Here is a 24411-nt window from a genome sequence, read left to right on the forward strand (position 1 = left end):
GGAGAGAGCGGGGGGGGGGGGGGGGGAGATGTATGTGCCAGTACTTAACCTGAAGTAAAGGTAAAAGAGAGATGCAGAGCTCTAGGGTGTGTAATACTGTGGGACAGACCAAATTCCCTCTGGAATTCCTTTTCACTGTTCAGGAAACACCCTCCTGCAGTACTCAGTTTCCACAAACAAATCTGTACAGAAGTTAGTGGGGTTGGCTTTAGACTTTGAACCATATGTTGATGTATATGGATATTACATCTTCCTGTTTGGTAGCAATACATGCAGACATATAAATGTCTTCACTTGGAAGTATACTGAAATATACAGATGCTGCCGTGGGAGGTGGGAAGGAGACAAGGTGCTATGTAAATAAGTGGGTAAGGGTTTAGTGAAGAGGTGTAAGGTGTGTGTTTATAAATTGGTGGGTTCTTCTGGTAGCATTCACCGTTTTAGAGGGGAAAACAGAATTCTGCAATGTGAGGAGGAGTGGGAAATGTAAACCAGTTACTCTTCAGGGTCTTGAATACTGAAGTAGCTCAGAGGCAAGAGCAGTAGCTTAGCAAGCTGCATTCATTACCTACGTTCATAGCACCGCTGCTACTTTACTCTGAGATTTTTGGGCAAATCAACTCATCTTTATGTGCTCAAATCTATCACTTAATAGTTGTAAAGACCTTTGTTCAAACCACATTACACGGAACTAACTGAGGGCAGGTTTGGCTTTATAAATAAAAACTTGAGTTTTTTTCATTTTTGCTGTTGTCAGCAGTCAAGAAGTTTGGGGTCACAAAGACACTTTCTTAAGTCTTAACATGCTAGCTAGGAACTTATGACTGCAATAGCTTCTGAAAGGGTCTTTGGAGTCATTCCCATTTTCCCCTGTATTCTTGGATAAATGTGTACGACTTTCCTGTGTGAATAGCTTTCAAGCTACGACAGATGTCAAATTGTTTGACCTGATGCCTCTGCACACAGGATCACTGCTTTTACAGAGAAACCAGGGCATTTCAGGTGGGGTTAGTTTTCAGCCTTTATCTCATCTCATCTTCTGTTTAAGTGAATGAAGGAAGGATAGTATGAGCTCCAGCTAAGGAGAATGGGGGGGGAATATTAAGTCTTATGATCTCTAGCATGAGCAAGTTGGCCAATAATGAAATTTTTAAAAAATGATGAGAAGTTATCGTACACAAATATATTAATGTAAAATAATGTCATGCAACCTGATGTTCCACAGTGCAATGACAATGACAACATTACCTCGGTGTCCTTTATCACGTTAATGATGCACTACACCTAGCCACCTGTCAGCTCCATTGGAAGGCATAGCAACTACATTGTAACTTGTAATATTAAACAATTCAGCATATTGTACCTATCCAGAACTAGCAATACCCTCTTATACAGTGGGAATTTGTTTAAATTTACTTCTTCCATCTGATCAATGTTAAACTATATATTGTAAAATGAATTCAAGGTGTAAAGGATACTCTGTGTTGAAACGTGTATATGTTCAACAAATAAATTGACTAAATAATAAAACTAATAAATTAGGTTTTTAAGCAAGGCATATACAGCTGCGCCTCTGTCTTTCTAGTACTCCTTTTGAATTCAGATTTGTGGTTTCCATCTTTATTGAAATGATTTATATACACTGTAGCATTATGTTGAGTTGTGTCTGAAACAAAATCTTGCTCCATTTCTTCTAGTCATGAATCAGTTTCTGACAGGATCTTTTGTTTATGCACTTTCTGTAATTATACTGCAGTTTCTTCATTAAAAAAGAATGAACAAAAAATAGCCGGTAAACACCAAGTCCCTTCCAAATTTAACTGTCTTTATGTAATTAGGAAATTACAAATCCCTGTGAATACAGTCATGCAGATCTTCTTTCTCCATTTGCCAACTCAATCAGTACTATTCTATACAAGAAGAACATGAACAAAAGGCAGCAATCAAAATCAGTTGATTCAATGACCACCTGTTTCTTTTAATTAAAAATAATAATTTAGTGTTAATTCCAGGAGGAGACTGAAAAATCTGCCTTTGAATCATTTTTGAACTGTGCTCAAGTTGTCCTCCTCGATACAAGTATAGAGAAGGAAATAGTTGATTGATAATTGTCGACATTAATGAAATATGATTTTTTTTTTCCTGTTTGTGTACTTTCTTAACTTGCTTCAGAGTAATAAAGAATAGAAGTGGTCTTAGTAACAGTGATGGGAAAAGAGATTTTTGTTGTTATTTTTGACTGGGATGTCATTTATTATCATGAAAGACTTTTCTTCTACAGAACTCGAGAATCAGTCCTCATTTCTGAATGTAATTCCAACCCTTGAACCCACAGATGAATTGGCTGTATTTTGAATTTGCCATACTGCAGCTGCTTCCAAATGTGCTTGCGTGGGTCTGCAAGCAGCACAGCAGTGTTTGCACAGCGCTCTGCTGTGTGTATGCATAAGCTCAGGGCTCTCCTTACCTCTGTTATCTCTGAAATCCGCCACCAAAAAGAGCCTTCCTCTTCTCTCCATTGCGTCCTTGTTTTACAGTCTTAAAGACTAATTTACATAGGTTTTATTACCTGGTTTTTTGCTTAGTCTTTGTTTTCTTATCCCATTAGTACCTTTGTTATTGTAGAGTTGAATGCAACTCTGTATATGCTCTTAACACCTACGTTAAGGTGTGCACATGATTTCCCATGGTGCAGGTGCCAGTGGAATGAGCGCTTTCTCTGAGTTATTCCTTCGAGTCACTCCCAACAGTGAAACTCCAAATTCTGCCTGGAGGTGGGATTGCCAGAAAGAGTCAGTGTATAATTTCTTACCAAGTAAGAAAGCATGGTTATGTCATTCCTCTCCTCCTCCGTTGCAGGAAGGCGCTCTTGGTGGCTAGATGTCAACCTGTGGAAGATTTTTTGGGGGATGCTTGGCAGGTAGATTTGGAGGTCTACGGAGTCTTGCAGCTGGGGAGGAGTAACCCCATGAACCACTACAAATCCCAGCTGATCCGTAGTTGGCCCTGCTTTGAGCCAGGGGTTGGGCTCCGTGGTCTCCAGAGGTCCCTGCCAGCCTCAGCACTTCTCTGATATTTTTGATTCTTCAGGCAGTAGAAGTCTTATCTTTTATTGTACTTTTCTGAAAGCAACAAAACTTCTCTACACTGCAGCTCTGAGAGGGGAAATATCAAACAAACTTTAAGCATTTGTATATTTTGTAATAAAAAGTGATATGATCTTAATAATTCCCAAGAGTCTCAGATTCTCTTTGCTTTCCCATGTACACAGCCTCATTTGGTCAGGGAAGAACAAAGCTGGTGACCAGTTAAACAATGACTTTTTGCCGTTTCTTGCTTCTGAGCTTTGATCATAGAAGCCATATTTTAAGCCCTGGAAGTTATTTCCAGTAGAAGCATCTGGCTTCTTGGCTCTCGCAGCTCCTCGAGGTTGAAGATGTTTTCTCAAATCAAGATGCCATGCAAATCACCAATCAATATTTTTGTTATCTCAGTAGGAAAATAAATATCGAACAGAAGAAAGTCACTCAAGCAGAAATGGCATCTGAATGGGGTCTTAGATATTGTAGCCGCTGTTTGGAAGGTGTTTAGAAAAGCTGGAGTCTGAAGACTTTCATAAATGAAATGGAAGTTTGCCTGAGGACAGCGTGGGATGAATGTGGGATTTGGCTCCGTACAGAGAAAAACATGCTAGCTTCTTCTTAAATATGTTTTATTAACTTGGTATTCACTTGGGGAAGTTAAAGCTCTTTTAAGTAAAATATATGCGGTACAAATTGCAATGGTTTCATTGATCTGTTAGAGCAGCGTTCCTTATGATCCATACCTTAAAGACTTTTGGAAGGGGACAAAGAAAGATGTAGGATTCAGTGTTTCTATCGTGGTTGGAAATGTTCAAAGGTTGTGTATTAATGTGAGGAAAACAGACTTGCCAGTCTTCTGGGGCTTTTCTATTGGTAAAGAGGACCGGTGATCTCTTATCACGATTTGTATATGGTTTTGCATATATTTAATGTATTGTCTCCCCTTCTGTTTTCAGTAGACATTTTGAACAGTTAGTACCACAATTTACGCCACTGAGGTTCAGGAATTATTTTTTTCTTTTGTTTAAGTGAAGTAATTTGGGATGTTTTAAGCTTATTTTTCCTTTTCACCTTTTAAACCAGTAAATAAATAATTTGTCAGTGTTTTGTTGGGAATCAAAAACAATCCTGTGGTTCTGTCATGGAGGTAGGAAACAGAAAAGTGAGTACATTTGCATTTATTTACACAAAATTGTTCTTTGTTGTTGTAAGCCCTGATGCAACCTTAGGACCTTACGGGTCATCTGCTGCAGAACTCCTTTAAGTTATTTTTGTAATGGAAAATATAATTTTCCGTTTCTCCCAAAATATTTTTACACTCACATTTTTGCATTTTCTGCTTCTTAATGATCTTAAAAATAGCAGTTCAGATACGGAAAAAAAACCTTTCACCAGCCGTAGGCCATTTAAAAAAAAGAATTAATCTTATATCCCGCCTAAGACCTTGTTAACGTATGTGTGTTGGTATTAATGACTGAAAACAGTCATATTTTCCTCCAACCTTGATCACTAGTACAGACTCTGGCACTGACAGATCCGCTTGCAGCGTTGATTTAAATTCCTTCCAGAAATCTCATCAGTTCTTGCTGTGTAACCTAGAAGATGCCAAATTAAAGACAATATGGGTATAGTTTCAGAGGTTTTGGTCTTAGATACATGGTTCTGGTTATTGATACTAGTTACACAGTTATTCATACTATCAAGATGCATACTATGAAAAGGCTTTAACAACTAATAATATGATGCTGCTTTGTATATAAAATTTCCACTGATGCAACTTCACACAAAGTGGTTTTTGTATATTTTATACTTAAAAGCAATGTGATGATTTCATGCCTGCAAAATTATAGTTGGTTCAGTGTTGCTATCAAGGGGAATAAATTCTAATCAAAAGGGAGCTTTTAGAAAGAATTCAGAAATATAGTGCTCATAAGCTGTTTTGTAATGTGTTAAAGCACAGTTTGACATGTGCTGCTGGTTAACCGTGCGCTTTCAATTATTGCACACCCCTCTCTTTGATCCAGGAAAATTATGGAATGATTTCTCACAGGGGGGTGCTTTCCATTGCTGGAAATGGATTCATTTGTGCTAAACAAAGAAAGAAGGCAGGCATGGTGGCAATACTGCTGCAGGGGGGGCAAAAATGTAGTTCAATGGCAGTGCATTGATTGAAAAATGTGTGGTTTTGGTGAGGTGCCTCCGTGTTCTTCTGCTTCCCTCTGCTGGAGTGTGGCTGGGTTCCTGCCTGTCTCCCAGCCAGGCTTTGGAGCAAATCCGAACCCCTTTTAGCTGAGCCAAAGCTGTCTGTTTGGGCAAGTCACTTCTGCAAACTCATTTATTTATTTTTTAAAGGTTTCAGCTCCGTTTTGTGGTTTTTTTCAATAGGTCCACATAGTGCAAGTCTGTGTAGAGCACACGTCTCCTGGTCAGTGCAGTTCTGTGGCTGCCTATCTCTGTATAAGCGTGTCTCAGCTTTGAGACTACGCAATAATATTTTGATTTTTTCAGAGCTTTATGGGGTGTAGATGCCAGGTTGCTATTCATCTTTATAGGGATGCTGCACCCGTGTATGTCATTACAGGCTCTGAAACTCCAGTCTATTGTACTGCAGTTGAATTGCAGAGCACTGGCTAGATTTCTGCCAATTTAAAGGTTTTTCAAAGACAAATATTTAAATGTCTGTGATATTGATTGCCCAGAGTTTCCTCTCCCATTTAATTGTACTATATTGCATTCAGTTGTACTTACAAAAATGGGGGGTTGTCTTAATAATAGCAGAGAATTCACTTTTTAGCATGAAAATAACATGAATTTTAATAGAGCGTATCATTCATCACCGCTTAACAAGTGCTTTCCCATTGCCACTTTCCCTCTTCATAATTTTGATGGATTTTGGAAACAGAAGTGGGTTTTCCCTTTAGAGTTTCACAATTAATCTATGCCAAGTTTAGTGCAAAGTTCAATTCTCTTGCAAATAGCAGCCATTATTTGGCAGTTCATCTGTCATATCCTGGCTTGGCTCCCTGTGTTTACTATGAAATATGACTGCCAGCTATGCTTTGGGAATTATTGAAAGTTTACATTGATTAAAAGGGGATATCTGAAGAAAATTTACAGGAGCTTACGTCTAACTCAGTAGTTTACCTCTAGCTGAAAAATACTAAAGACTATGCTATTTCCTCAATAATGCGTATAAGTCACTTAATGCATATTTAACATTGGGAAGTATTAAACTGCGTTAACAACTATGGAGTTAATTGCTGTTAATAATATAAGTAATTAGTACTGGCAATGTAGTAACTATTACTAATACAGTTACTTATAATTAAAGTGTAAACTATAGATTCAAGGGTAGTTCTAAGTGCATGAGAAGCCTGTGTTAAAATAGGGAATAAGATAAAAAGCTTTTATCACCTAATATGGGTGTATAGAGATCTCCTGGCTTTCTCTATATGTTCTCAGACTAGCTTGCAAAATAACAATGTTTTATATACTTCAATTTACCAAAAATAAAAAAATGCATAGGATTGATACAGAAAATAGAATTAAATACCGATGAAGAGTGCACTCTCTTCTTTATTAGCTTTTAAATACGTTTTAGGTTCTTCTATTTAGTTCTGTCAAAAGGATTTTAAAGGAGAGATTTCCTACCTGCAAAGTTTCCATTTCAGGTGTAGTGGTGTAGTTTTGGTACTTTTTTCCTTTGTCCTCTTTTTATATGCTCTGCCTGGAATAAGTGACTTCATGTGTGCATATAGAATAATAGCTAATAATAGTCAGAACATACTTGCTGCTCTTTAAAAAAATGAATTCATATTGAATTATTCATTTTAAACATCATACAGTAGGCATTTTCACACAATGTTAGAAAACTAACATTTATTATAGAAAGCAAATGATGATTCAAATTATATACTTTGAGTCACACAGGGCCAAGTCCAAAGTTTGATCCAACTTGATTTATTTATTCAAGTGACTGGTTGTATTTCATTGTTTTATAAGAATGCTTTTGCTGGTATTTTGTAGTTACATACGGTTAGGTGCAGGCTGCTTTGTAGTGAGTGCAGTATAATTGTCCTAACATGTCACAACATTTTTAAGCCACATACACACCCCTGCTTAACTTAATTACCATGTATATTCCATTAATTGGAATAGAATTATTTGGTAGTGTTTTTTATGTAATTTAAGTATAATACACCGGTTCAATGTATTTAGTAGACTTTCACTATAATAATTTTCCATAGTTCTTTCCCCTCTCTATCATTACTTTATACTCATAAATACCACTTATGTCAGATGTTAAATACAACTTTAAAAATCTGTTTATTCAGTGTCATTCTTAGAAGCTGTGGGGTTTGTCCTTCTCAGTAACAGATGTGCTTACCAAAGTAATGTTTAAGTGTATATATTTATAAGTCAACGAGTCCCCTTATGTCTTCAAAACAAAACAATTTAAGGAAGAATTAGCTTTGAAAATGTGTTTGAAATTGCTTGGAAGGCATATAGTCAGAGTCGATCCATCAGATAACCCTTTAGTAAAGCAATGTTCCCATGACCCTGCACCACAAGACCCGTTTGCTGTATCTTTAATAAATAACGAAACAGATGTTCTCTGGAGCATTAAATGACATTCCATTTAGATTAACTGTGTTTACAAAATAAATATGGTTGTTAGCAGTTTGCATTTCATATCTCAGGCTGTATAACAAACAGAACTATTGAAATAGTCTCAATTTGAATTCTTAGTGTAAAGTCTTTACTCGTTATCCTGGATACTATATGATTTCTATCTGTGCAGTGAAAACTGGTGGTTAGAGATTCATCATAAAACTTAGAATCAGTACCAAAAACAATTCACACAAAGAATGCTTACCAAAGCATGGTATGGCAAAATATTAAATTTTGAAGGCAAGATTTTGCCTTCTCATAGTTGTATTTTTATGATAATTAGTATTAGAAGTTCCTGAAGTTCTTGAGACAGCACTTATACTAGAGGAATCATTTATTTTTGAAGAAAGAGCTAGCAGGTTTTCCATTTTGTATAACGTGCTGTGTTTGCTCTTGATTTTTTTGAAAGCTTTTATTGGCAGATGCAAGTTGAAAAGTTAGTTTATTTTTAAAATAATTTAATAATTCTTATCTAATATAAAGGTATATTAATATAAAATGTAAACAGAAGAAAAATGTTTTGATGTCTCATTTTGTAGTTTATTTTTGTTAAGGATGTTTTAATGCATGAAAGACTTGACATTTTATAATTTCCATGGTCTTTCTCTAAAGAATGTTAGCAAGAATTGATTTCAAACCCCAATGTATTTTTTAATGAAGAAGAATTACTGCTCTTCTCAACTTCTGATCGAGATTGTGCAGTGACAGTTTTGACTAAAATACAGTTGGGACTGGAAGTGGTCATAAAGGATATCAAAATATAGATGATATGCATAGAAGTATAAGGCTAGCACACTTTTTATTTTGGCAATGCACATTTCCAAGTGTTGGGAATGGGCTGCGTGAGTCTGGTATATGTGAAGTTCTGGGGCTTTGTATGTGTGGAATGAGCCTGACGTGGGTGAACATATTGAAGATGTGATTTTGTCCTTTTATATAAATGTTCTTGGTTTTCCAAAGGACACCTCTACCCCTAGAGAACAGCAAATGTATTTGGATGTGTCATACATTTAAGCGATTTGGGTGTATTCCCTTTCACTGGTCCTAAATTAGAAACCATTTCCAAGCTGCTGGTGGCCTTAAAATGTCCTCACTATAAGTTTCTCTGTTTGAAAATCAGATGGGAATAGCAGTCAAAAATATTTACTATGTGCCAATTTAGAATTTGTTCGCTTTCATTTAAAATAATATAGATTGTAAATTTGCAACATTTCAAGATGATCCCATCTTTAAGATCCTGATTTTACAGTCATTTGACTGTATTTCAGATTAGTCCCTTAACAGTTACTTCCCTCCTCTCCTGCTATATTTTGTGTCATCATTTCAGAATGGTGATGATAACAGACTGTAAACAAGCAGACAGTATATGACACTTTAGCTGCAGGCTGAATGCCGTCACTATACTTTATGTATAGGTACAGCCAGTAAATGGAAGTTTTAGTGTAGATGAATCACAGGAACAAGACTGTGTTCTCTGAGCTGACATAGTCTTTCTTGCAACACCAAAACAAAGGAAAAAGAGGAACCAAGGCCCATGTACCTGCACCAATGTAGGTACCAGTCACTATAAGGGATGTCAATAAGCTACGTGCTGGAATATATTTTTCTGTATCATAAGTCACAGAGCTGGAAAGTTTTTGATGTTCGAAGTAATATATTAAAGGTGTGTCAATTTTATTTTTTATGACTTGAGAATCTCTTTCTGTTTTTTCCTTCAGGATCCCAGAAGCAAGCACAAATTTAAGATCCACACATATGGGAGCCCAACCTTTTGTGACCATTGTGGGTCACTGCTTTATGGGCTTCTGCACCAAGGGATGAAATGTGACAGTAAGTGAAGTTTTTCTATATTACCACAAGGGTATTTTAGAAAGTAAGTGGAAACACTGGTAACAGCTTCTTACTTCTTTTCAGTGGAAAATACCATTTCAAATGTCAGCTATTTATAGTACTGTTATATTTCAAGTGGATATTTCAGTACTATAATAATATACTAATGAAAATCACCTCCGTTGCTGAGAACATGGTGTATTCAATTTGTGGCTGAAGAGCCTTTGCCATGGCAGTTTTGAGAAAGCCTCTTTTTGGACTGGGCAGTTGAATGCAGTGTTGAAGATTGAAATTTCAGTTCAGTTGGTAGCCAAGGTCCAATATTTTCCTTGTATTTCATTTGTCTTGAAAGACTCCTGCTAGAAAAATCTAATAATCAATTTAAACCTAATTCCCTTCATTGCTAATGCTGGTACAAATGCTCTGTTTTCTTAGTCATATTCCCAGCAAGTCTTTACTCCATTTTCACTTTTTTATCTTCACACTTCATTAATGATACCTTTGTGTTTCTGAAGTAGATTATCTTATCCTCCGTTTCATTCACTGTGTACAAATTGTATTGTAAGGTAGAAACTAGCCATGTCTTTCAGTTGAAAAACATCCACCTGTAATCTGAAAGTCTTGCCAACAGTTAAGCATTGTAATCTTAACTTTCACTTTGCTCAGTGTTTGCAGTGTAATCATATTATTAGCTTCTCATAGCTGTCTGAACCATTTTTATATCCACAGCCTGTGATATGAATGTTCACAAGCAATGTGTAATAAACGTCCCAAGCCTCTGTGGCATGGATCACACAGAGAAAAGAGGAAGGATTTATCTGAAAGCTGAAGTCACTGGTGACAAACTGGAAGTAATAGGTAACAATTAATTTGGGGATTTTGCAGGTTTTGTAAATGTACAATATACACAGTGGGTTTATGTACCTTGGTCAAATCTTTGTGTATTAAAGCCAGTGGTGGAGTATTTCCCTTCAGAAGTGTAAGGATTTCATTCAACATGTCCTTGAATCAAGAAACTCTATAAACTGGTGTTCATAAAAACAAATAGAAGAATGAAAGCTGTAGTAATAGCTTTAAAAACTCAGGAATATTATTTAGAAAATCACTGTAATGTCAATTTTTCATGTAGAAGGCAGCCCCGTGGGATAGCTAGCTGTTCAGGGGGTTAGCCATCATCAACAGTAGAAATACTTTAAACTTTCATGAGCACGCGCACACCCCCATGCACCCCCACTGACCCATTCCAAGTCTGAAGTTGCAGAAAAAATTCTGGAAAATGTATTTTGCAAGTTCCAGGACTGTTTTGCCCCCCTAAATAGACATGTGACAGGTTGTTTAACTCCAGCAGAACTTCCTTGCGCTGTATCAGAGAGTGGAGTTTATCGCCCAAGATGTGCATAAGAATTTGTATTTAGAGCATGTTACATTTGTTCTGTATGTGCTTTCTTTTTTAGCTGGGGTCAGTTGATAATTATTGTATCTGATGTCCGAAGTGTAAAGTTGGTAGTGAACTTTATTGTTGATTTTTCCTTTCTGTTTGAGACAAATATGCAAAAAATGTTCTTTGCCAATCAGATTGCAGTGTATTTACTCAAAGGGAAAGCACAGGGCAGGAACTGGGATGGACAGAAGTGAAATAAGGGAAAGAATAACAGAAAATTTTGTTCATGGGTTTTTTTATAGGTAGAGGCAAGTCTGTAAAACAAATTAAATTCTAAAAGAAGGTCCCAATTTTTTATGGCTCAAAAATTAAGGAAATTTTGAATATGTGCTATAGTAACTAGAACCAAAATAAGTATGATATAACATAGGAAATGGAGTAGAAGACACTCGTAAAACAGAAATTATCAGAAGCTTTTACCTCAGGAGAGTGTGTCATCACAGGTGACCAACACTGCTTCTTCAGTGAAGAAAGATTAAAGGCAACAAATCTTAATACATCACATTAGATGTACACTGATACATCTTTCAAATTGGTACCGCAAGAAACTGAATTCAGTGCCCACGCTGTGAAACACGGAGAGGGTACAATGCTTTTATCGTTGCCTGTTTGGTGTTGCAAAATCGAATTGAATTCAAGGGGAAAGTTAGAGCAGGACAAAGTAGGAGATTTCTTAGACCGTCTCAACTTCTGTCCCTGTTTCTGGAAGTAGTTAGTGGGAACCTGTGGGTGTTGAGTGTTGTGTAATTCTTCAGCGTTGCTCAGTTGAGAGGCTAGAGCCTATTACACACCAAAAGGATGTTCCTTCTACGTCTGCACTTCTTCTTTGGGGAATGAGACCATACCCCTTGCAGTCAACATAAAGGAAATCAGACCATCATACTGAATTTTCACAACTTATAGAACCAGCAAACTTCCCTCCTGGCACTGTATTCATTCACGGCTTTGTTCTTTCTAAATCCGAATACCTCCATATTTTCCTGTCAAACCTTGTAAAATGCATTGAAAAGGAGAAGTATGATAAAATTTAGTTAGAAAGGATCTGAACAGATCCCAAGTGATACTTAATTGTAGCTTAACTTTTCAAATAGCTTCCTGTCGACGTAGGAGGGGTAAATTTGTCCAAGGTACTGTCATTAACAGAAAGGTGATTTCACTAACTAGCAAGGCATTTCAAAGATGATGATGCAGGTTCTAAAAGTAATTGTATCATGAGAAAGAACTAATCTGAAAATCATCCAAGTGACAAAATTTAGTATTTGCATTATTCTAGGCCACTTTTCAGCAAGGTTCTTAAATATGGCTTAAACTTTCTGCCATAATGCACATAATTTCACAAAAACCATGTACTTATTTTCTGATGATTCAGCAGGTTTAGAATGCTTTTAGGAGCACAAGTGTTTGTCACAAGTCTTTGTGGTACCGAACCACTATAAAACAATTATACAAATAGGTATTCTTTTAGTTTACAATTTTATTTGAAAAAGTCTTGTCTGAGATATGAATATGGTAAAATTGTTACAGATATTTTGTAGGATTTCTTCATAAGCTCTTTTTGGTGTGAGTGTACTTGGCAAATGCTGTTACTTTTGTGTTTATAAATAAAACATTCCCATCCCACAGTTAAGTAGGTTTCTGGACAACAAGAAAAATGTTTACTATAACCTTGTTATGTATATAACAATTATGATGCTGCTGTTTTAGTTGAGGCTTGTCAGCATTTCCAAGCTCTCAGAAAATTTCTTTAAATAAAAATGACAGTTGCTCTGAGAATAAGCTGGGGTGGGGTTTTTTTGTTTGTTTTTTTTTTAATAAAAAATACTGTACAGACTAAGCCCAGACCAGGTAAAGTTTCAGATACATTTTGTGCATGTTTAACTGAAAAGGAAATTAGCAATTGTCAGTCAGTTAGTTCATAGACATATTGCTGTCCAAAAATCTCGAACTCCTTTTCTCCCAGTATGGCATTGCTTCTAAAATATTTATTGACAAAACCTTTGTTAGAATATACCGTTCCCAGAGCTGCCAAGCATGATACCACTGCCTTTAGCTTTGGGAAAGGAGGTGAATTAAATGTCCAGGAGGTTTAGGAACAGCAGGAAAAATAATCAATGACTGGCTGTTTGGTTTGAGCCTTTGCCTGAATCTTTTTCAAAGGAATTACTCTGTAGGTGTTGAACTCCTTCAGCTGAATTCCTCAGTATCTCTGCTCTGCATCCTGTTTTGGATGTTAATTAGTTCCTGCTGATTCTTTCATAGCCAGCCTTGATTGCACGCTAAACATTTGTGCTGCTAAATGCAGGCGTGCCACTCTGGTTGGCATCTTGCAAATACCTTCGATGGGCAACTCAACCATCCCAGTTCCAGCCAGGAAAGCTGATGGAGGATGCAGCGGGCTTAATGACGACCGCAAGATATATGGTCGTTTGGAGGACGCTGTTTAGTACATTGCAATTGTCTTTACTTCTGCGTAATTGCTTTGAGGGGTTTGTCGTGGCTTTTGTTTCCAAAAAAGGCCACAGTACACCCTTGCTTACTAAGTGTTTTTCCGGTAAAATATTGTAAATAGTACTGGGATTTTTTTCCCAGTGAATACTAGGAAAGAGGCAAGGCAGAGTACTGCCAGATGGAGTTGGCCAGTGGTTCAGTCAGATTATCTAAAATATCTAAGTACTTTGGCATGTTTTGAATTGAACTAATGGTGGGAATGATTCAGTCCTATATGTAAACATACTTAATTCCAGTTTACTAGGTCGGATCTTCAATCTGGGTGCTTAAAGGTAGACATACTTTCCTTTCTGTGTGAATGCTAGAGACTCTGCAACGCTTTTCTACAAATAAGTAGGAATTTTGTATTGGTGTACTTTGCCAAAACCTTGCCATCTTCCCAGTGCTAGTCAATATGCCACATTCAGTGCTCATTTGTGTTGCAATTCTTAAATATCACTGGGTTATTTTATAGCTACTAGCTTGAGAGTTGCATTGCATATTAATAATTTATTGCACTTGCAGTAAATCAACTTGGTAGTTTTCTTTTTACAGGAACTGTCTTGAATTGCTTTTTTCTGAAATCACTGGATTCATGACCCTTTCATAGGTTAGACCAGCTTGGAGATTTTGCTTTTAGGCATAGTTAAGTAGGTTTTGCTATTTTTAATATACGCTTTTTGCACTGAATTTTCTTCCTCCTGATGTGCGTTAAAAGTTTTGTCACTGTTACATTTACTTGTTGACCCATCTTATAATTTGGGGCTCTTCTGAGTGAGTTTGTAGGTGGTTGCATCACAGGTTTGAATTTTTTATTTTATTTCTGAATTATTTTTATAGTGAATAAACAATAACCTTTGTGAGAAAATAACCCCATCTGGTACACCGACATATAAAAAGCTGCCACATTATTGGGATCCTAAACTGTGACCTATCAGTTGCTGGGAGCTGAATTTGACAGCAGCTGACAATAACAAACTGCCCTCCCGACACAGGCACCGATTTAGAGGCAGGGTGTTAGCGACTCGCTGTCAGCTAATACACCCTGCTGTTACATAAACGTTATTAAAAGATATATATACACAGCCCAGAGTTTTCAGGGGGTTTAAAGTGTATTTTTCTTAGCTGAAAGAATACAGAAAATCTGGGTTTATTCTTCAGCGATGCTTCTGTTATTTAAAAGAAGAGGAAAGCCGGCAGTGATCTCTGCAGAGTTTGGGAGCACATAACAGGCTCTCCAACAATAATCTCCCTTGGAGTTCTGTACTCCCCACCGTATGTTTTTCAAATTATTTATGAATGTATGAGTGCTGAGCCACCCTATGGCACTGCATATTAATGTCTTGTCACACTGCTTGCTGTGGACTGCTGGGTTAAGAGCCTCTGCCCAAACAAGCTTGAGAGACAACTGGAGAATTCTGGCACATTTCTAGATTTTCATAAAAATTGTTTCCTTAAAAGACCCCGCCACACACACACTCTAATAATTTTAGTTATGATTGTTTAGGTCAGTATTAGTGTCTGCCTTTGTTAGCATTAATTCCATGATGTTCTGCAACTGATTTTAAAAGGGAACATATATGAATATTCTGGCTGTTTGACCAGCTTTTAGTACCAAATACCTATAAAGTGATCCCAAATATTACGTGCATGTGGGAGGCATTTTTAATGTCTCAAAGAACGTGAATCACATTTTTTATTTCACTAATATCTTCTCTCTTTTCTGGCATTCCCAGAGTCTGCAGAGTTACTGCATTCTTTACAGAAAGAGCTGTGCCTTTAACAAATGCCAACCCCGGTAGCAACTGAATGCTGCCCATTTCATTCATTAAATTAACTTTACCATGAAGAAATAGGCAATGCATAGTATGTAAAAGAAACATTAGTTTTTCATAAATGGCCATCTGCATACATATAAACAATTTTACTACAATGCTCTATATTTATGTGAGAATATAAACAGATAAGAATTGGAAATTTAATAGTCTGAATCCCTTTTCAGACGATTGGATACATCTTGTGTTAAGACTTATGTTTTATTAACTAGCTGTCCTACCCAGTAGAACATATTTTTTCATGATGATAATTTTTATAATGGTAATCTTCTTTTACAAGTAAAATATGGTTGCTCCTATGAGACTTCCAGTTGAATTTGAAACCAGAGAACCTATTGCAGGCACAAGTACTTATTACATAGCATTAGAGATGATGGTACATTTTTTGTTAGTAGGAGAGACTATCTCAATAAATACAGAGGAATGAAGTATCATGCAATGTTGGTTCATTTTTCATCTTGTCCTAGGAAGGAAATTAATCATCTGTTTCTTGTGTGTAAATCACCTGTGAAGTGCAGGCGTTCCAATAGTCTACATTTGTTACGTTGCCATCTTTCAAAATTCAGGAAATGGGATGTAGTGAGTAGGCACTGGTCTCAGGAGGGATATTAAAAGAAATTTTAGTTGGGCAGGGGAGTAGTTAGGGAATAGAGAAAAGTCTCATATCAGAAAGCCCTTTTAGTGGCTGAAAACTGCATAGAAACTGGAAATTGTCTGAAAAGCAGGATTTGTTTTGGAGCCAGTTGTACATGTGAGTCACAAGCAGCTCCAGAAAGCAAGCGTTCAGTGAGAGTTTTAATAAAATCTTACAGTAAATCTTTAATGAAAGCTGAGCAGCTTTGGATTTTGCATATAGAGAGTACAAGTACACAACTTGGAAAAAAGGCTATTTTCAGTAATAGGTAAATCTTTTAAACTGTGATTAAGGGGAGTGCGGTGAGGTACTGGGGAGGAGGTTCCTTGGCTGGGAATAGAAGATCCTCTGTCACTCACATAAGTCATCTGTAAACTGGGCAGATCACTGGAATCCATACCAGAATCTTCTTCAGGAAGTAATGAGAATTATGGAATAATTTACTAATGCTTTATTGTGGGAAGACAGAAACTTTATGATGTTTTGGAGCTAACGGTCTCCCTTTTCTTTCATTTTGCTGGATAGCTAGGCAGATGAGACCATTTGAGATCTGAAGTGTCTTCTAAAAGCAGCTATTCGCATGCAGTTGAAAGATTTCTGCTCATCTAAGTTGCCTGTAGGGATTTAAAGGATTAGCAAGAAATGGTTGCTGTGATTAGTAAACTGTTTATGATCAACATTTGGGAATTCAGGAAAAAGGTAGCTGTGACTCACTTGAAAAGGAACTGGGTAAACTCATGTTGCTAATAATTCAGCTTTGTTACAGGGACAGAAACATTTATTTACTCATTCCCATGACTAAATTTATTTGCTGATATCACAAGAAGTTATAAATCCATAACTGTATATGGCTTGCAACTTTTGACCTATACAAGCTCATGGGAAAGGTTCCGGTTTTGTCATCCACTCTCTGAATTCCTCAGAATTCTGCCCGGATTTCTTCTCTTTATGTAAAATGTCAGTTGTTCTCTGCCAGCCCACTCTATCTTATTTAGATATTTATTTAAAGTACAAATACCTAAGAACCAGCTCTGTATTTGCTTATGTCTTTATACTATTCCTGGAAAAGTGGGCGTCCCAGTTCTAGGAATGGCTTCTGGATAGATATTGCTGGATTACAAGTGGCACATAATAGAACAGCCGTAGGACAGCCATCAGATAGTCCGCATTTTCTGCTGACTAAACATTTATGATCTCTTCTTCATTAATGATGAGGAGCAAAATGGTACACTTTTTTCTCTATGGTTGACAACTATTTCTGGTTTTTAGAATAAAAACCTGGGCAAGCTTGCATTTGTTAGAAAATTCAATATATACTTCTCTTCACTGTCTTTTCATCTGTGTGCATTCTCAGTCCCTGTTAAGAGTCTAATCTGGATAAAATGTTAGGAAATTTAACTTGTACCACCTACTTTGCTCAGTACAGAGGTCATTATCATGCTTAATAGTTATGACAGAAAACTGGCAAGTAGTATTTTAGGTTTCTGTCCAAGTTATGTTCCAAGTGATGCTGAACTGTATCTCACTTCAACCATCTGTAAATTAGAGTAATATCTCTATCACAGGGTTGAGTTTAATTAACTAATAATTATAAAGCAGGATGAGATTGCTTGCTATCATTACAGCTGTAGCAGAACTCAGTCACAGTAAGTTGATTTATTTTCTTGGTGTTATTTTTCATTTAACTTTTTCTGTTTCAACTGCACACAAGAGATAGTGCTTTGGTGGGGAGGGGAAATCTCTTCTTTTCGTCAATCCTCCTATAGAAACCTGACCTATCCTCTTAAAAATAGGGTGCCCTTAAAGAAGTGGACCACTTAGATGCTAATTCTTTATAAGCACTATTTAGCACAAGTATCGTAATGCAGTTTCCTCAAGAAAAGAAGTGCTAAGTCAGTTAAAAAAAAAGATGGCTAAGGATACTAATTATGCAGACAAAAGTACAAATGGGCCGGATATCTTAAAACAAGGAGTGAGATAATGACTTCTTTGGCAGCCTGTATTTAGTATATGTTGCATCTTTCCTTCCCAATTAATCCTTGAGCTTCTCTTTTTCTTGTATTTAGAGGGCTTTTCTCTTTTTCTGTGTTTGTTGCAAAAGAAAGAAGTAGTCTTACACATGCTGCCATGTCCTCCTGCTGTCAGTGTTGTTTTCTAGGCTCGGCAGCATGTATCAAGTCTAATAGGTGATGCCTTTCTCTGGGGAGCTCTCCATAGCAGAGCCTCAGAGAATGGCTCTGCATCCACCCAGCCAATTTCTCAAAATTCTGCTTGGTTTCTGAGCAGAACTGGGCATCTCCAGGTAAAATTTAAACATAAAGGATTAGTCTGAAGACACCATGTTAAAATTAAACAATTTTGTTCAAGGAATTTTAACAAAAAACTTCCTACTGTATGTTTCTGGGAAGCTGTAGAACACATAGAGAGTTCTGCTCCTCACTTATGCCAAACTACAGTATAGAAATAAAAATCAAAAAGTGGATTTCGAAGTAATAGTTCATGTGCCAAACCTGGCAGTGCAGTCACAAGTGCCATGCACGAGACAAAAAAAAACCAACCAAAAAAACCCCAAACCCCAAATATAGGATGAGACAGAGAGCAATTCGCATTGAAGGCTGTCACTTCATCACTCACTTTATGGTTCTTAGTCCCTTTGGGATTGTAAATATGTAACTAAATTGTTTAGTCTTGATGTTATTCTTCAGAAGTATTTGAAGATCACTTTTAGTGTGCTAAATTTTAATATTGGGTCATTTGGTTTTTTTCATGGGTTGAAAACAGAAATGGTTTTGCAGCTGACCACTGGGTGTGGAGACCCTCAAAGGGCAAACTCAGAGTAAATGAGAATGGAGACAGTTTCTCTGGACCGAAAGCTCTCATTTTCCCAATTGCAAAGCCCTGTCAGCTTTACACAGGGATTGTGGAAAACTACAGATGAAACGCTCTGCAAAGAAGATGCTTGTTTCTGTTCTTTTAAAACACAGTGTATTTTTTCTGGTACAATTATTTGAGTAATATAGTTAGTGAATAGAATTACATTTTATTTTAAATTTTTAGCCCATAAGCATTTTCTGTCTCTCATTTTAGAAATATAAATTTAAGAAACCTAACTTAATCAGTATCAACTGTTGGTTCAAGTTAATGTGATTCCTTTCCAGCTATGATCTAATTTCCATAACTAATTTACATCAGGGTATCTGTTCTGCATGAGAATTATCTTGACAAATAAACTAGTGTGTTCCAAATAAGTAGCTTGCATTCCTGTACTCTACCTTCTTTCTACAGCTATTTTGGACATAATGTACCAGTTATATCTGGTATTTCTCTCTTCCAACTTGTTCTGCCACACCTAACACACTCTCATTAAATAAACAGAGCGGGTCAAACTGTTTGAAATTATGTGTTTTCTGTGGCAGTGGCTGGTTTTTCACCCCAAAATTTTGCCTCTGCAGCTTGAATCATACGACACAATGGCTAAGTAGTAGATTTGCACTAAAGCACTACTTAGCAGTTATGTCATTTGGAAGAACACAATCGTTATGAACACTAAAACACTCTCCATCATGTAAAAGGAAAATGTCAGCCTAGAGCTAGTAACATCAATTTGTGAATCCACCTGGTGTATAGGAAATGGAACAGAACTGTTGTATGGTTTTGTAAATCACCTTCGGTGCTATGTTACAATGGGCATATTGTCAACACCACAGTCTCATTTCACTGGCCTTAAGTAAAGCACAGCAATACCTGTCCTGTGCTTTGCAATCATTGTCCATCTCTTTCTGTCTTACGGAAGCAGCAGTGCCCAGTTGTCAATCCACCACAGCCCTGCCTGTATTTCTAAAGGGAGAACAAAGGACATTTTGAAATGATGTACTTCAGCTGGTTTATACGTCATTAGACTGTTGCCCAAAAACTGTCCTCCTGTTATTCTATAAATAATGAGAGTAAACAACACATTATAAAATATCTGTGTTGCTTGGATGCCTTTCAACCTCCATGCTGGGAAATAACAGGTTGAAATCCTGGGATGGCCTATAATTCTTGTCTGTAGTATGAAAATGCCATTTAAATCTGGGGGAAAAGGAGAAGAGTGCCATGAGCAAACAGTAACTATCTGTTGCTGAAGATGCTGACAGCATTTTTTTTTTTTTTTTTTTTTTGCATTGGCTCTGATTGAGTTCTTAAGTGACTCTAAAGTTCAAATTTTGGTAGGAAATGCTTTCCATCAAGAAATATTAGGTGACTTAAGGGTTGATCTTTCCTAAATTTCCTTTCAGATTTCTTCAGTTAGGCAGATAAACTAAAAAAGCCCTTCTGATGCTGACACTGTGAAAGCAGTAGCTGAGGGCACTGTCAGTCCGGCATAATATCTCCAGTGACTCACTCTTAAGTGCTGGCCTGCCTTCATACCCTACGAACCATGTCACCCTCAAAGCTTCTTGTGATTTTCTTTCCAGGAACAATTCTAATCTTAAACTATGAATCTCACAAAAGAATTCCCGAATGAAAGCCGTTTTCTGTCCAAAACAAGCCCAGGGAATTACTGCTCCCAGCAGGTTTTGCAGTGCCCAGTTATGAGCTCTGAATTCCCCGTCTCCAACTTGATCCCTGCAGTTCATCACAGCATGACCGGTTTGGGTAGGATGGAGTTTCACAGCATAAGGAAAATTCACCTCTTCTTCTGAGGTTCAGCAAAAGCTGATGGCTGAATGCCGTTAACACAGAATAAAACCTTACATGTCGTATAAATGTTACCCGGGCGTTATGCTGGTCCTCTACAAGAGGGAGGAGGTTTCTCTTTACTCATCCACTGGAATACTCCACTCTCCTGCCGTGACTTCTGAACCGCTTAACAAACTCCAGAGCTGCCACAGTAACTCCAGCCAGACTGAAACCCGAAAGCTGCCGAGCCCCTGTTAAATGCCTTTGTAACCCACTTTTGCCTGCCCTGTTCCACATAGGGATGTGGCCTTGCGGGGAATGGCACCTCGTGCAGATTGCTGACTATTCTTGTCTCTCTCTCCTTGGTGATTGGTAGCAACATGAGATATGTTAACTCACTTTATGTCTTCTTTTGACATTGTAAAAATAGAAGCTACATTAACATTTTTTGTGAAGCTGAAGTTAAACTTGTCTTCTCTGCACTTTTACTTCAGTTGCTGTCATGACATAATGCTTACAGCGATTCCATCTGACAACTAACGAACCATGAATCCGACGGAAGTTTAGTATTAGATACCTTCCAGTGAGGGATTGTATCAAGTAACCTACCTTCTAAAATCTATTGTGATCAGCTAGCGCCCTTATAGTATTTGGCTGATAGTCCTGCAGCGTTATAACCTAAGACTGATGCAGACATAAAAGCACAACGAATTGCTACCCACTTAAAAATTTATAGTGATGGATTTGGACATTTAATCATTCCACTGCAGGAGAAGAGCTGCCTGGAAGCTGTATGTCATTTGTGAATTGCTCTTCTCTCCTGTCATTTCTCTGTACCATTCTTATAAATATCGCTAAGTGCAACCTTACTTTACAACAAGTAGTTTCTTCCATGCCAAGTCTGACAAGTGGGTTTCACGTCTGATTTATTTTTCAACGTGTTTCAATAACTCTGGTTTGACATGTTATTGCTTTCTTAATGGTGATTTGTAATCCTATACAAATCAGCTGTGTTTTATATTGACAGTGCGAGAAGCAAAAAACCTAATTCCCATGGATCCAAACGGACTTTCAGATCCTTATGTTAAACTGAAGCTCATCCCGGATCCCAAGAATGAAAGTAAACAAAAAACAAAAACCATCCGTTCGACTCTGAATCCAGACTGGAATGAGGCATTCACATTGTAAGTTTGAGGCCTTTTAATGTAGTATCTTTGTATGTATTGAATCATTTATTTCAGTGTTGCATTGAAAATTCCTCTATTTCTCTCCTTTTTAGTAAATTAAAACCTACAGACAAAGATCGACGGTTATCCGTAGAGGTCTGGGACTGGGATAGAACAACCAGAAATGATTTCATGGGATCTCTTTCATTTGGGGTGTCAGAGCTTATGAAAATGCCAGCCAGTGGATGGTAAGAGTTTCTGAAAAGAGAGAAGGAGAGAATATATCACAACTTTAAAACCAGTATTTTTCTTCACTATAATGTACCTTTTTTTGAGCTTTTCACTGTCTCTCGGGCTATAAATTCACTGAAAATGCAACTAAACCTAGGAAAACATAGGCTATATATAACAAAGGAGGGGGTAATAAAAGGAATACTTTTCTTTTGTGGTGTTCATGAAACTTCTGCTGGAGCCAGGAGCTGCTGCAAACTCAATTCTGTGTACATAGTCTTGTGATATGAATTTTATTTTTATCTCAAATATGATATATTCATTACTAAGTGTATCACGTTATATATAGCTCTGCAAATTCAAAGTACATGGGAACTGATTTTATAAAATGCCATCTTATTACCTACCAAGCTATGGGTAGAACTCATCACATCTTCTCAAAGAGCATATTTCATCAAAGATAATTGTTTAGGGCTATAGAAGCACTGGAGGCAAAGGTTCTTCAGGGTTGATGTCTCCCATTATATCGCAGGATAGGTGTGAAGAATTTCCTTGTCCATTAAACTGCCTTGGCAGATAGTTTGGGATTAAAGATCTAATTTTAGGTTAAATATATTCTGTTTCTGAGTTTGCTTTAGGTCTTTGAAAGCAGTTCTTTACATACCTGTGACATTGATACAAACCACACACACACAACTAAATCAGATTTTAAATCTAATGGGAATAAAACTATAAAGTCACCATTTTTTTCTCGAATGTTCCACAGGTACAAGCTGCTGAATCAAGAAGAAGGTGAATATTATAACGTTCCAATTCCAGATGCTGATGAAGATGGAAATGCAGAGCTCCGGCAGAAGTTTGAGGTGAGGATTAAACACAAATGGGTGCAACTATATAATGCATACATTTTTCAACTTATTAAAAAAAAAGCGCCTGTTAAAAGAGCTATATATATTAGAGTGCTACTATTTCTGTTGCCTGTGACAGCAGTATGTGCCTTTGGGTTTCTTGAAGATTGGACCAAATGGTTTAATTCAGTAGTGGTATCATTTTTCTGACAGTTCAACTTCTCTGCTATGACACTTGTAAGTTGGTATTTTAAAATATTTTATGTCAAGTATATGTAATAATTTGAATGTCTTTTAATACTTGCTGCAAAATCTGCCAGCTGTTATCACTAGTATCTACATTATTCGACAAATGCAGTTCTCAGAAACAACAGTTTTTTAATACTTAGAATGCTTCACACTTTTTTTTCCCTAAAGAAATAATTTACAATGCTAATTACTGATTATTTGGAGCCTCAAAATCTTTGTAGAAGATTGTCATTTGAAATTCTGATATCTTTAACATGGGTATGGAAGTTTCTAAGGATAAGAGGTATTGCTGGTTATGTACAGAAAAGAAACATTGAAGAAAAGCTATACTTTTTGCAGTCTTCCTGCCTTCTGTGGTGCAAATTGGAGTGGTTGGTAGTTGCAAGCATGGTCTCACTGTGCCGTGCAAAGGAATTGTTTCTTAATGAACAGTCTTAGCCAGCAACTCTGCCTCTTCTCAGAACTACAGCCAATATTACAGCAAAATACTTGCTGGACTTTAAACCCAGCAATAGGAAAGGTATGGCTTGGGGAGGGAGGTGTTTTGCTAATGGCTGTACTGGCTTCAACTCATCTGACCTGACTGCTCTTTCCAGCTGCATACACAACATTGAATTTGAAATATTCCAGTCTACAATATTGTTTTCTTTTTTCTGGTTGAACACTTACAACTTTAGCCTAGCTGTTTATCCAAAAAGTAATTCATGTACCTATTGTGCATAAACAAACACTTACGCCTGTTCCTTTCAACCTGAAATGGCAATTTTTTATGTTCACCATCAGGCAGAATTCTACATTGTTATTATAAAAGATGGGTTAACCCAAGAAAGTGATGAAAAACGGCACATGTTCAACTTTCAAGAAAGAAAAAGAAAAGGTGCATCAATTTCTTCTGAACACATTTGGATCAGCTACCATACTTTTGTCTGCAGCATGAACTATGATTTTTGTTATACATTTGAGAAATATTTGAAACTCCATTCCATTTTCCTTTCTTTACAATTGTGATCTGACCAGTGTGATTTTATTTTGCTGCACTAGGTCATTTTCTATTCAAGATCATATTTACTTTTTATCCCCCTTAGAAAGAATAGCTTCAAAAGTAATTATTTTCATCTCTACATGTCTCTGTGCAATATACAGAGTCTAGAATTGGGTGGATATGTGTATGTTGGTGATACAGGTACGGAAATCTACCCAGTTTTTCTCAGGACAGAGACAACACAAAGACAAGCCACTAAAATTGTCTATTTAAAAATGTCAGTTATTATATG

General features: G+C 37.0%; 1 protein-coding gene across 1 annotated transcript in view; it reads left to right on the plus strand.

Moving 5' to 3' along the window:
* PRKCA (protein kinase C, alpha) overlaps positions 1–24411 on the plus strand; it is a 155430-nt gene that overhangs the window by 90562 nt on the left and 40457 nt on the right. The window contains exons 4-8 of the mRNA XM_010578599.1: positions 9473–9584; positions 10314–10442; positions 21671–21827; positions 21923–22057; positions 22807–22903. Coding sequence (XP_010576901.1) covers positions 9473–9584; positions 10314–10442; positions 21671–21827; positions 21923–22057; positions 22807–22903 — 630 coding nt within the window. The remainder of the gene's footprint in view (positions 1–9472; positions 9585–10313; positions 10443–21670; positions 21828–21922; positions 22058–22806; positions 22904–24411) is intronic.

Source organism: Haliaeetus leucocephalus, unplaced genomic scaffold, assembly GCF_000737465.1.
Source record: "Haliaeetus leucocephalus isolate CR32 unplaced genomic scaffold, Haliaeetus_leucocephalus-4.0 Scaffold646, whole genome shotgun sequence".
NCBI classification, from domain to species: Eukaryota; Metazoa; Chordata; class Aves; order Accipitriformes; family Accipitridae; genus Haliaeetus; species Haliaeetus leucocephalus.